Source organism: Lontra canadensis, unplaced genomic scaffold (genome assembly GCF_010015895.1).
Source record: "Lontra canadensis isolate GAN:19392208 unplaced genomic scaffold, GSC_riverotter_1.0 scaffold5, whole genome shotgun sequence".
NCBI classification, from domain to species: Eukaryota; Metazoa; Chordata; class Mammalia; order Carnivora; family Mustelidae; genus Lontra; species Lontra canadensis.
The window spans coordinates 3723514-3737829 of NW_022630999.1; the positions used below are offsets into that span (position 1 = coordinate 3723514).

The 14316-nt window shown below is 36.9% G+C and overlaps 1 protein-coding gene across 1 annotated transcript in view; it reads right to left on the reverse strand.

Annotated features, from left to right (window-relative positions):
* The window catches only part of CPLANE1 (ciliogenesis and planar polarity effector 1), a 141918-nt gene that overhangs the window by 63698 nt on the left and 63904 nt on the right, over positions 1 to 14316 (reverse strand). The window contains exons 26-30 of the mRNA XM_032851348.1: positions 6441 to 6589; positions 5429 to 5613; positions 3201 to 3283; positions 2333 to 2412; positions 1216 to 1293 (exon numbers count right to left, since the gene is read on the reverse strand). Of these exons, the coding sequence (XP_032707239.1) occupies positions 1216 to 1293; positions 2333 to 2412; positions 3201 to 3283; positions 5429 to 5613; positions 6441 to 6589 (575 nt within the window). The remainder of the gene's footprint in view (positions 1 to 1215; positions 1294 to 2332; positions 2413 to 3200; positions 3284 to 5428; positions 5614 to 6440; positions 6590 to 14316) is intronic.

Consider the following 14316-nt stretch of genomic DNA (forward strand, 5'->3'; position numbering starts at 1 on the left):
GGAGAATTCTTCTAAAGTAAGGCTATGCTATGTTATTCTATTTCAGCAAGATTTCTAAATACTAAACACCCTGTTCAGTCTCTGTCAAAGAAGTTCAAAAGACAGAACTGGATGAATCTGTTCTATATGAGAATTAAAAGCATTTCATACACTATTAGAAATCTGTTAGAGGACTAAAATAAGCAACTTTCTAATATATTCACTACAGTTGACTCTTGAAAAACAAGAGGGTTGGGGGTTTAATCCTTGTGCAGTCAAAAATCCACATATAACTTGACTCCTTAAGAACTTAATTACTGGGTGCCTGGGTGGCTCAGTGGGTTAAGGCCTTCGGCTCAGGTCATGATCTCAGGGTCCTGGGATCGAGCCCCACATGGGGCTCTCTGCTCGGCAGGGAGCCTGCTTCCTCCTCTCTCTCTGCCTGCCTCTCTGCCTACTTGTGATCTCTGTCAAATAAATAAATAAATAAAATATATATTTTTTTTTAAAGATTTTATTTATTTATTTGACATAGAGAGAGAGATCATGAGTAGGCAGAGAAGCAGGCAGAGAGAGATGAGGAAGCAGGCTCCCTGCCGAGCAGAGAGCCCGATGTGGGGCTCGATCCCAGGACCCTGGGATCATGACCTGAGCCGATGGCGGAGGCTTAACCCACTGAGCCACCCAGGTGCCCCTAAATAAATAAAATCTTAAAAAAAAAAAAAACTTAATTACTTATAGCCTACTGATGACCAGAAACCCTATTATAACATAAACAGTCAATTAACATATTTTGTTGTTATGTGTTGCATACTATATTCTTACAATAAAGTAAGCTAGAGAAAGGAAAATGTTATTAAGAGTCATAAGAAAAAAATACATTTACAGTACCAAACTGTTGTTATCAAAAAAAATTTTGTATGTAAGGGGACCCAAGTGACTCAAAACTATATTGTCCAAGGCTCAACTACACTTTTTTTCAAAAAGACTATTGTAGACAAGTTCCTGTATATCTAAAGCACAGCTGCTATAGGAAAATCTTCCAATAATAAAGGTGTCAGAAATGTGTACCTACATTGCTCTTTCAATGCTTTGTGTTGCTTTCATTTTGCTCTTAGTTTTTAGTCAAAACATTTAGAATTATTTCCAAAATGGCACAATAGGTATCATTTCATTCTCTTATCTACTTATAAAATATGATTATATCAAAATACTAGAGTACACAAAAATACTTACCTAGAAATTTCTGAACTTGAATCTACACAAAATGAATAAGGAACAGTGTATTCAGGATTTGAAAAGGCTTCGATCATACTATAATTAAAGACTGATAACTGATTAGGAAATATTCTTCACATTTCCTAAGGTACAGGTGATCTAATGCTCAGCCACCTAAGAGTCTAAACATTCTCTAATCCTCTACAATGCTTTGCTCATAATTACAATCTGTTTATATTTGTCTCCATAGCAATTAGTAACAGATTCAAACAAACAGCAAAGAATACATCTGAATAACTAAACATACAACTTGAACACTGTTGACTGCCCAGCCGAAATAAAAGAATCTAAAATGGGGAAGTGAGGTTAGCAGTGACCTCAAATTCCACCTATGGCAGAAACAGACACTTTGCTCAGAAACACTATAGAGAGCCCTTATTACATTAAAAACCGTAAAGGCTAGCTTTTTAATAGAAATATCTATTTGTAAAGGCACATCGCATTTAAAATATTCTTTTGTTAACTGTCCGAAGAAATGAACAAAATTTGTATATTAAGAAGAGGAAGAAAATCTAATGATGGTGCTTCTCTTATCTAAGTTAGTTCTAAAATTCTAAAACTTCAAAAATTCTAAAAATTAAGAAATCATGTCCCACCTGCAACAGATTAAAACTGCTTTTGGATCTCCTTGAAGCAATAATATGCTAGCCAGTAGAACAGCCCTATGGTGTGCAGTAATCATATCGTAACAGTGAACAAAATTACACATACAATTGTGATTCATAATGGTTCTTTATTTGATCCAAGAAAAATGGAATCAGTTTGACAAGGTCTTTCCCTAATTAGCAGCTGAATAAACTCTGGTCTATTTACAGCTGTATTTTACTTTGATAAGGCTGATAGTGATGGGAGAACAAAAGGCATTTGAGATATCATTACTTCTTTCATTCTACCAAGATTAAGACATCTCTAACATTTACTAAAGATTATCATTTACCATTGCTATAAAGTTAAATTTCACTAGGAATACAAATCACCATAAAACATATATTATAAATTATAAGAAAAATAACCTCTTCATCAAATGAATCCCAGATGGCAGTAACAATCACTTCCTTATTTTTTTCCCCCTTACCATTTATGTTCAGTTGATTTTTTCTCCATACATGACTCCAATGGTTCTTCCCTTGGACACTGAACCTCTCCCGTGGAATGCTGTTAAAATTAATAGTACCAAAAAAGAAAAGGGGTCATATAAATAGGTATTATTGTCTTAGGTGTCCTGAGTTTCACATTAGCCACTCACTTGGAGTAAAAATAGTCTAAAAGCAAGTGAAAAACCAAGCATTAAATGAATTCCCAGTGCTGCTCTGATCAGATTTTTAACCGTGTGAATTGCCTTTGGCCTGTCACCCTGAGCAACTGAGCATATAAAAATACAAAGACAAATGATGTCAGTGGAAATTATTTACCCAATATTCAAAAATAACCTGTAAATTACATATACCCATCATTACCTGATTAATAAGTACATTCTGAAAACAACTATAGACAAGAAAAACTAATCCCTTTTGAAGGAATTTTTTCAATAATTAGAAATGTCCGTGTTCCAACTGAAAATGCAGTGTAGTTTTGAAAACACAAATAGTGCATTAAAGTGATAGATGTAAAAAAACTATAGATGTAAAAAAAACTATAGATGTAAAAAAATAGATGTAAAAAAACTATACTACAGCTAAATTAAACATTTTGCATATAGAACACTTCTAATATTTTGATTAAGTTAATTCACTATAGCAGTTTATGAAATAAAAATTTCATTGCCTGAAATCATTAGACATCTTAGTAATGGTAGAATTTCAGTGAAAGAAAAATGCTGCATGGCCTGGATAGTCTCTACAACCCACAGCGCATTTTTAAAAAGATAACAGCCTTGGCTGGATGATTAAATAAAAACACTCAAGTGTAATTTAAATAACATTATCCACTACTTATTGACTTACTTCTTCTAAATGCTGTGGTAAAGTCTGCACGTTAACAGCAATACTGGAACTTTTAAGACTTCCAACAGGTTCTTTGGTACCTTCTATAGGGAAACAAGGAGAAAGAGAAGAGTGACAATTTGAAAAAAATCAGTTTAGGGGCACCTGGGTGGCTCAGTTGGTTAAGCGTCTGCCTTCAGCTCAGGTCATGATCCCAGGATCCTGGCATCAAGTCCCTCATCAGGCTCCTTGCAAAGTGGGGGGAAGTCTGCTTCTCCCTCCTTCTCTCTACCCTTCCCTGCTGTTCATGTTCTCTCCATCTCTCTCTCTCTACCTCTCTCTTTCTCAAATAAATAAATAAAAGCTTTAAAAAAAAGAAAAGAAAAAAATCAGTTTACTTTTTAGAAGGTTCAGGAATATTACAGGAAACAAGTATAATGACAGAAATATTTTCTATCCTCCTTATAAAAAGTTTTTAAATTAAATTCAATTAATTAACATATAGTGTATTATTAGTTTCAGAGGTAGAGGTCAGTGATTCATCAGTCTTTTTTTTTTTTTAAGATTTTATTTATTTATTTGACAGAGACACAGAGAGAGGGAACACAAGCAGGAGAGTGGGAGAGGAAGAAGCAGGCTTCCTGCTAAGCAGGAAGCCCGATGTGGGGCTCAAGTCCAGGATGCTGGGATCATGACCCGAGCTGAAGGCAGACACTTAATAACTGAGCCACCCAGGAGCCCCTCATCAGTCTTATATAATACCCAGTGTTCATTATATCACATGCCATCCTTAAAGCCCATCACCCAGTTACCCTCCTTCCCCCCAACCCCACCAGCAAAACTGTTTGTCTCCTGTGATTGAGAGTCTCTTATGGCTTGTCTCCCTCTCTATTTCATCTTGTTTTATTTCCCCCCTTTGCCCCCCATGATCCTGTTTTGTTTCTTAAATTCCACATATGAGTGAGATCATATGGTAATTGTCTCTCTCTGATCGACTTATTTCACTCAGCACAATACCCTTCAGTTCCATCCACATCAGTGTAAATGGTTAAGTATTCATCCTTTCTGATGGCTGAGAAATATTCCATTGTGTGTGTGTGTGTGTGTACCATATCTTCTTTATCCATTCATCTGTTGATGGACATCTGGGCTCTTTCCATAGTTTGGTCATTGTGGACATTGCTGCTATAAACATTGGAGGGCGGGTGCCCCTTCAGATCACTACAATTGTATCTTAGGGCTAAATACCTAGTAGTGGAATCGCTGGGTCGAAGGTAGCTCTATTTTCATCTTTTTGAGGAACTTCAATACTCTTTTCCAGAGTGGCTACACAACAGACTGCATTCCTACCAACAGTAAAAGAGGGTTCTGCTTTCTCTGCATCCTTGCCAACACTGTTGCTTCCTGACCTGTTAATTTTAGCCATTCTGATTGGTGTGAGGTAGTCTCTCATTGTGGTTTTGATTTGTATTTCCCTGATGCCAAATGATATTGAGCACTGATAGAATGGGAAAAGATATTTGCAAATGTCTTTACAGATAAAGGGCTAACATCCAAAATCTTTGACGAACTTATCAAACTCAACACCCAAAAAACAGATAATCCAATCAAGAAAAGGGCAGAAGACATGACCAGACATTTCTCTGAAGAAGACATACAAATGGTCAACACACATATAAAAATGTTTTTTAAAAAACACCAGGAGATAACCCCTCTTCATTAAGTGAATCCCAGATAAGACTTGAGCGACCTCATGTCAGCGTGTTTAACTCCAATCAAAGCTCTGAAAATTTCTGTTTTCTCAAAGACTGCCAAGGAAAGTTTCACAGAATTGGTTCACAAAAATGAAGAGGCCCATGATAGTTAGATAACCAAGGCAAAAGAATTGTAAATTCAGGTTATGAGTTAATGCACTCAACATTTCATAAATATTGCACTTTTTTAAAAAAGATTTGTTTATTTTATTCAGGGAGGGGCAGAGGGAAAGGGACAGAGAAAATCTCAAGCAGACTGCCCATCAAGCATAGAGCCTGCCAACGGCCCTGAGGTTACAAACTGAGCCAACACCAAGAGTTGGATGCTTAACCAACTGATCCACACAGGCACCAAGAGGTCTCTTTTAACTTTTGGATTTAGGTACTTGTAAACAACCTAATTTAAATATAAGGCTAAATAAATTATCTCAGATAATCATTCCCCAACTTAAAATTGATAAAAGTCAAATAAAAAGATTAGCCAAATGAACTGACCTTCATAGTCTGATAGGTGTATTTCCATTTCCTCTTGGCTAAATGTTTTTACTTCTAAAAGATCCTCATCAATATCTATAAGTTCTTTTTCAGTATCATCAGTAACAGAAATAATCTCATCTTTGGTTTCTTTTACTTCAGGATTATATGCTTCAGTTGGCATTCTACTGACAAAAATAAAGTAGCTAGAACCCTAAGTCATTCTTAGAAACAAAAAAGCTTGCTTTCAATTGATTCCATTTACTGAAAAGGAACATTAGGTTTCATATTTATAGTGTTCTGTTTTTTAACCATGTGTGGTACATAGTAGAAGCTCAATAAAACATTGTTCAACGAATGACTAAACATCCCCATTTTTATTTACTCAAATAACTGGAATAATTTCAATCTATGAAATCTGCCATTCTCACAAAGGAATCTCCCTGCTATTAAAGGTTCAATCTCGTTATTCAAAGATATATTGCTTCATATGTAAAAATGGATGAAATGATTAGCTCAAATTCCTCTGACACAGGAAATTAACATAATAAGAGAGGATCTCTCAGAATGAGAATTAGCTCCTCTCTCAGAAGATATAAACTAGACCAACAGGGAAAAAAAATATTTTGCGGGCGCCTGGGTGGCTCAGTGGGTTAAGCCGCTGCCTTCGGCTCAGGTCATGATCTCAGGGTCCTGGGATCGAGTCCCACATCGGGCTCTCTGCTCAGCAGGGAGCCTGCTTCTCTCTCTCTGCCTGCCTGCCTCTCTGTCTACTTGTGATCTCTCTCTGTCAAATAAATAAATAAAATCTTTAAAAAAAAAAAAAAAAAAAAAAAAAAAAAAAAAAAAAAAAAAAAAAAATATTTTGCAGTGAATTGTTAAAGCACTACAGAAAGTACTCTCTTCCTCCTTCTCCACAGCTCCAAGAAATGTTCATTTCTTTATCTTTCAAGGGTTCAATTCTTGCCATTAAGCCCAAACACCATCAAACGGATATCATCCACTGAAAAGGAATGTATAATCAAGAACTTACTTCAAGATACTTTGACGAGATTCATTTTGATCATTTCTTTCCTCAGTCCGATCTTGAGTGGCTACTGTGACAGAACAGCCAGCATCTGTTTTGCAATCACTCTCTATGCTGGGTACATTCTGATACTGAGAGTAATGATTCTCTAGCACCTAAAAACAAACCATTTCCATTAGTTAGCATTCACAATCGAATCCCCTATTTTTCTTTTCTTTTTTTTTTTTTAGATTTTATTTATTTATTTGACAGAGAGAGAGAGATCATAATTAGGCAGAGAAGCTAGCAGAGAGAAAGGGGAGAGTCCAATGCGGGGCTTGGTCTCAGGACCCTGAGATCATGACCCCAGCTGAAGGCAGAGACTTAACCCACTGAGCCACCTAGGCACCCCTGAGTCCCCTACTTTTCATTATATTTTTAGATTATTCATATTTTCTACAGACCTACTCCCAATTAAATCTTTCATTCATTTATCAAGTATTTACTGCATTTCTACAATTCAATATTTAATGGTGAGGCAATGATCAAGTCTTTATTTCACCTGGAAAAAGCAAATCTGACTACCTAAATAGTATTGGAAAGAAACCAGCTTTACAAATTTGTAAGGGGATTGCCTGGGTGGCTCAGTCTTGCTTAAGCATCTGACTCGATTTTGGCTCATGTCATGCGTGATCTCAGGGTCCTGGGATTGAGCCCTGCGTTGGGCTTTGTGCTCAGCATGGAATATCCTTGTCCTTCTCCCTCAGCTCTTCCCCCTGTGCACACTTGCTCTCTCAAATAAAAAATAAAATCTTTGAAAAACATAAAAATAAATTAAAAAACCCCAAATTTGTAAGGTATGTTACCATTTTCAAGTCACAAAACAATAAAAACAAAAATGTAAAGTTGCTTTTCCTTAACTCTTTTGGTTATTATAAAGGCACGTACTAATTATTCCAATATGACACAGTGGGTAAACATATATACAGGCAAAAATATAGGCAGCTAAAAATACAGGGATGTATCTCTTCTAAGTCTCTTATTTAGAAATTTAGATATGTAACACCTAGAAACACAAATTTCCATGACAACAAATATCACAGTATCTTAAATAAAATACCTTAAGGATAATAGACATCAATCTCAAAAAATGAAAAAGATCTCACAAAAACAAAATACACACACATCCCCTACAACCTAGAATAATTTTTTTAGAATTTAGAATTTTTTAGAATTTTTTTTTTTACTCTTTTACTTTAATTTTAATTTTTTAATTTTTTTAAAGTAATCTCTTTATACCCAACATGGGGCTTGAACTCACAAACTCAAGACCAAGAGTCACATGCTCCACTGACCCAGCCAGGCACCCCACAATGAAGGCCCTTCAAAATAGAACAAATGTGGTTCTTTCTCTCTCTCTTTCTCTCCCCACAAAAGAAAACAAGAAAATAAAATGAAATGAAAGAAGACAAATACAGAATTAGAATGAGTGGAGGTAAGTCAACCAAGATGGTGACATAGGAGGTTCCTGAATTCCCCTCCTCCCACAGACACACTGAATGTACAACTACACCCAAAGCAATTAATGCTGAAAGAAATCTAGTCACTAGCTGATGGATTCCTACATATCAAACAAATGAGAAAATATCCGCACAGAGATACATAGGAAACAATGAGACACACTCACCATAAACTCTACTGTAGCACAGTACCCTATAAGCAGGAGGGAACTCCCAACCTCATTCTAAGGAGTGAGGTTCAGACTCCACACTGAGCACTCTAACTTATAAGATGCCCACTTGAGGGAGGGCCTCCAAAACACTGAGCTCTGAAAGCCAGTGAGGGTTGCATCCATAAGTCCCACAGGACCATAGCAAACAAAGCAGCGTCTATTAACAGCTGCATGAGCACTCATTGCAGCTATCCCCAAAAGGCTCAGGTGAAAACACCCATCTCCCAGTCTTCCCCTGGAAGGAATCCAGCTGCATACTTCTAGGGGCTAACTATGATACCAAGGAGACTGGGATGCTGATGGACAATTCCCCTGCTTTCTCTTTCTAGTCCATTTCAAGTCACCAGTATCTCCCTGCAAGCAGCTTGTACACACATTTGGGTGCCCCAGCTTTTGCAGCTGCTGCCTGAAGGAAAGGTCCCCAGATCACCTGTCTCTGACAACCAACTGAACTTGCATTTATGAGTCCCAAAGGAATGTAACAAAGAAAGAAGAACCCCTGTAGCTATTTACCTGGGCCTCACAGAGAGTGAGCAAAAACACCCATCTTCCAGTTTCTCTTACCTACATATTTTGCCACATGCTGCCTGAGAGTGCAATTTCTAGTCACTGTGTATCTACATGCTAAATGTGACCCACACCTTTGGGACACTGATAGGTCTTGGTTACCCCCAATTACTGGGAACCACTAAGAACAAAGAAGAAGACTTAGACCATCACAAAGATTTCAGAGCCAAACAAAAGCTCAGGTGAAGCTAACTGATGAGGTTTATCTCCTACATGAGACCACTCTATCCAACCTGGGAGGTGTGACTATTTTATCTAATGCACAGAAACCAACATAGAATGTCAAGTAAAATCAAGAAACAGGAATATGTTCCAAACAAATGAACAAGATAAACCTCTAGAAACAGATCTTAATGAAATGGAATAATGATATATCCCGAGAGAGACTCAAAATCATGGTCACAGAGGTCAGGGGATGAACAAAGTGAAAATTTAAGTGATGCATGAACAAAGAGAATTTCAACAAAGAGAAAATACAAAAAGTAACAGAAATTACAGAGCTAAAGAATATAATTAAACTGAAAAATTCAATGGAGAGGTTTAAAGGCAGATTGGATCAAGTGGAAGAAAGGATCAAAAAACTCAAAGACAGGGCAGTGGAATTCATCCAATCAGAGGAGGAAAAAGAAAAAAAAATTAAAAGAATGAACATAACTTAAGGGACTTATGGGATAGTAGTCCCAGAGGGAGGGGAAAGAGAAAGGAGCAGAAAGGTTATTCCAAGAAATAATAACTGAAAACTTCTCAAATCTGAGGAAAGAAATAGACATTGAGATCCAGGAAGCCCAGAGAGTTCTAAATAATATAAATTCAAAGAGACCTCACTGAGGCACCATGGGGCTTAATCCCATGACCCTGAGCTCATGACCTGAGCCTAAATCAAGAGTCAGACACTCAAGTGATGAGCCACCTAGGTGCCCTTATTTTTTTTTTTTATTAATCATGTCTTAAGTTTTTATTAAATTCTAGTTAGTTAATATTCAGTATAATATTGGCTTCAGGAGTAGAATTTAGTGATTTATCATCTACATACAATGCCCAGTGTTCATCACAAGTGCCCTCCTTAATACCCATCATGCATTTAACTCATCTCCTGTCCACTTCCCCTCCAGCAATCCAGTTTGTTCTCTATAGTTAAGAGTGTCTTATGGTTTGTCTCCCTCTCTTTTTTCCCCCTTCCCCTATATCTATCTGTTTTGTTTCTTAAATTTCATGTATGAGTTAAATCACATGGTATTTGTCTTTCTCTAATTGACTTACTTTGCTTAACATAATACGCTCTAGCTCTGATCCATGTCATTGCAAATTCAAGATTTCATTCTTTTTTATGGCTGAGTACTATCCCATTGTATATATATTCCACATCTTCTTTTTTATGTTTTATTTATTTATTTGACAGACAGAGATCACAAGTTGGCAGAGAGGCAGGCAGAGAGAGAAGAGGAAGCAGGCTCCCCGCCTGGGCAGAAAGCCTGATTCGGGGCTCAATCCCAGGATCCCGGGACTACAACCCAAGCTGAAGGCAGAGGCTTTAACCATTGAGCCACCTAGGCACCCCCCACATCTTCTTTATCCAGTCATTAGTCAATGAACATTTGGGCTCTTTCCATAATTTGGCTATTGTTGATAATGATGCTATAAACATCAGGGTGCATGTGCCCTTTGAATCAGTATATTTGTATCCTTTAGACAAATTCCTAGTAGTACAGTTGCTGGGTTGTTGGACAGCTTTATTTTTAACTTTTTGACGAACCTCCCTACTGTTCTCCAGAGTGCTGCAACAGCTTGCATTCACATGAATAGTGTAAGAGGGTTCCCTCCTCTGCATCCTTACCAACATCTGTTGTTTCCTATGCTAATTTTAGCCATTCTAACAGGTATGAGGTATTATTTCATCATAGTTTTCATTTGTATTTCCCCAATGATGAGTGATGTTGAACATTTTTTCACGTGTCTGTTAGCCATCTAGATGTCTTCTTTGGAAAAATGTCTGTTCATGTCTTCTGCCCATTTCTTGATTGGATTATCTGTTCTTTGTGTGTTGACTTTGATACGTTCTTTATATACCCTGGATATTAACCCTTCATCAGCTATGTCATTTGCATATATGTTCTCCCATTCAGCAGGTTGCCTTATAGTTTTGTTGGTGGTTTCCTTTGCTGTGCAGAAGGTTTTTATCTTGATGACGTCCCAATAGTTCATTTTTGCCTTTGTTTCCCTTGCTTCCAAAAATGTGTCTAGTAGAAGCTGCTGCAGCTGAGGTCAAAGAGGGTGCTGCCTATGTTCTTCTCTAAAATTTTGATGGATACCTGTCTCACATTTTGGCCTTTCATCCATTTTGAATTTACTTGTTTTGTATGGTGTAAGAAAGTGGTCCAGTTTCATTCATCTGCATATAGCTGACCAGTTTTCCCAACTATTTGTTGAAAAGACTATCTTTTCTTCCATTGGATATTCTTTCCTTCTTTGTTGAAGATTAGTTGACCATATAATTGTGAGCCCATTTCTGGGCTTTCTATTCTGTTCCATTGATCTATGCATCTGTTTCTGTGTCAGTACCATACTGTCTTGATTAGAGCTTTGTTATATAGCTTGAAATCTAAAATTGTGGTGACTACAACTTTCAAGATTGCTTGGGCTACTCACAGTCTTTTGTGGTTCCATACAAATTTTAGAATTCTTTGTTCTAGCTCTGTGGAAAAATGCTGTTGGTATTTTAATAGGGATTTCATCAAATGTGTAGATTGCTATGAGTAATACAGACATTTTAACAATATTTGTTCTTCCAATCCATAAGTATGGAATGTTTTTCCATTTCTTTGTGTCATCTTCAATTTCTTTCATAAGTGTTCTGTGGTCTTCAGAGTACAGATCTTTTACCTCTTTGGTTAGGTTTCTTCTTAGCTAGCTTATGGTTTTGGTGCAATTGTAAATGGGACTGATTCCTTGGTTTCTCTTTCTGCCGCTTCATTATTGTTGTATAGAAATGCAACAGATGTCTGTGCATTGATTTTATACCCTGCAACTTTGCTGAATTCCTGTATCAGTTCTAGTAATTTTTTGGTGGAGTCTTTTGGGTTTTCTATACAGAGCATCATGTCATTTGTGAATAGTGAAAGTTTCACTTCTTCCTTACCAATTTGGATGCCTTTTATTTCTTTTTGTTGTCTGATTACTTAAGTTAGGACTTCCAGATCTATGTCAAATAACACTGGTGAGAGTAGACATCCCTGTCTTGTTCCTGACCATAGCAGAAAAGCTCTGTTTTTTTCCCCCAATGAGGATGAAAACTGTGGGTCTTTCATATATGTCCTTATGATATTGAGGTGTATTCCCTCTATCTCTACTTTGTTGAGGGTTTTTATTAAGAATGGGTACCTGGGCACCTCGGTGGCTCAGGTGGTTGAGCATCCAACTCTTGATTTCAGCTCAGGTCATAATCTCAAGATTGTGGGATCAAGCCCCTCATTGGGCTCTATGCTGAGTAGGAAGTCTGCTCGAGATTCTCTCCCTCTGTCTCTGCTCCTCTCCCCACTAGTGCTTTCTCTCTAAAATGCATAAATCTTAAAAAAAAATTTTTCTAAGAAGAAAGAGAATGGGTGCTGTACTTTGTCAAATGCTTTTTCTGCATCTATTGAGAGGACCTTATGGTTCTTACCCTTTCTTTTATTAATGTGGTGTATCATGTTGATTGATTTGTGAATACTGAACCACACCTGCAGCCCAGGAATACATCCCACTTGATCATGGTGAATAATTCTCTTAATGTGCTATTGAATTTGATTTGCTAGTATCTTGTAGAGAATTTCTGCATTGATGTTCATTACGGACATTGGCCCATAATTCTCCCTTTTTAGTGAGGTCTTTAGTTTGGAAATCAAGGTAATGTTGGTCTTACAGAATGACTGAAGTTTTCCTTCCATTTCTATTTTTTGGAACAGTTTGAGAAGAATAAGCATTAACTCTTCTTTAAATGTTTGGTAGAAGTCCCCTGGGAAGCCATCTGGCCCTGGACTTTTGTTTGTTGGGAGACTTTTACAAATATTTAATTAATTAATTAATTAATTAATTAAAGAGGGAAGGGGAGGAGCAGAGGCAAAGGCAGGGAATCTTAAGCAGGCTCCACACACCCAGTGCAGAGCCTAATGCAGGGTTCGATCTCACAACCCTGAGATCATGACCTGAGCTGAAATCAAGAGTCTGACACTTAACTGACTGAGCTACCCATGTGCCACTGTTGGGAGATTTTTGGTTACTGAATAATTTATTGATTGAATAATTTATTTGCTGGTTATGTGTCTGTTCAAATTTTCTATTTCTTCCTATTTCCATTTTAGTAGTTATATGTTTCTAGGAATGTATCCATTTCTTCCAGATTGCTTAATTTGTTGGCATATAATTAATTGCTCATAATAGTCACTTATAATTGTATTTCCATGGTGCTGGTTGTGATCTCTCTCTTACTCATTATTCCATTTAATTGGGTCTTTTCTCTTTCCTTTTTGATAAGTCTGGCTAGGGGCTTATCAATTTTGTTAATTCTTCATACAACCAGCTCCTAGTTTCACTGATCTGTTCTGGTTATTTGTTTGCTTGTATGCTTCTCTATCATTTATTTTTGCTCTTAGCTTTATTACCATTCTTCGGCTAGATTTAGGCTTCATTTGCTGTTTCTTTTCTGGCTCCTTTAGGTGAAAGGTTAGGTTGTTTATTTGAGAATTTTCCTGATTGTTGAGGTAGGCCTGTACTACTATGTATTTCCCTCTTATGACTGTTTTGGTCCATCATGTTTTCATTTTCAATTGCTTCCATGTATTTTTTGTATTTCTTCTTTCATTATCTGGTTAACCCATTCATTCTTCAATAGGATATTTTTTAACACCCATGAATTTATGGTCTTTCCAATTTTTTTTCTTGTGATTGACTTCAACTTTGATAGTATGGTGGTCTGAAAATATGCATGGTATGATCTCAATCTTTTTGTACTTTTTGAGGGCTGATTTGTGACTCAGTATGTGATCTATCCTGGAGAACCTTCCATGTTCACTCGAAAAGAATCTGTATTCTGATGCTCTAAGATGTAGTGTTCCAAATACATCTGTTAAGTCCATCTGGTCCAGGGTGTCATTCACAGGCCTTGTTTCCTTGAAGATTTTCTATGCAGATGATCTGTCGATTGCTTTAAGTGGGTGTTAAGGGCCCCTAATATTATGTATTGTTAACAATGAGTTTATTTATGTTGTTACTATTCATTTATATATTTGGGTGTTCCCAAGTTGGGGGGCATAAGGATGTACAATTGTTAGATCTTCTTGTTGGATAGACCCCTTGATTGTGATGTAGTGCCCATTTTCATCTGTTACAATCTTTTGTTTAAAATATAGTTTGTCTGATGGGCATTAAGGAGGGCATGTGACATCTATTAGCATGATAAATGGTACTCTATCCCCTCACTTCCAATCTGTAGGTGTCTTTAGGTCTAAAATGAGTCTCTTGTAGGTAGCATATAGATGGGTCGTGGTTTTGTTTTTGTTTTTATCTATTCTGATACCCTACGTCTTTTGATCGGAGCATTTAGTCTATTTACATTCTGAGTGGTTACTG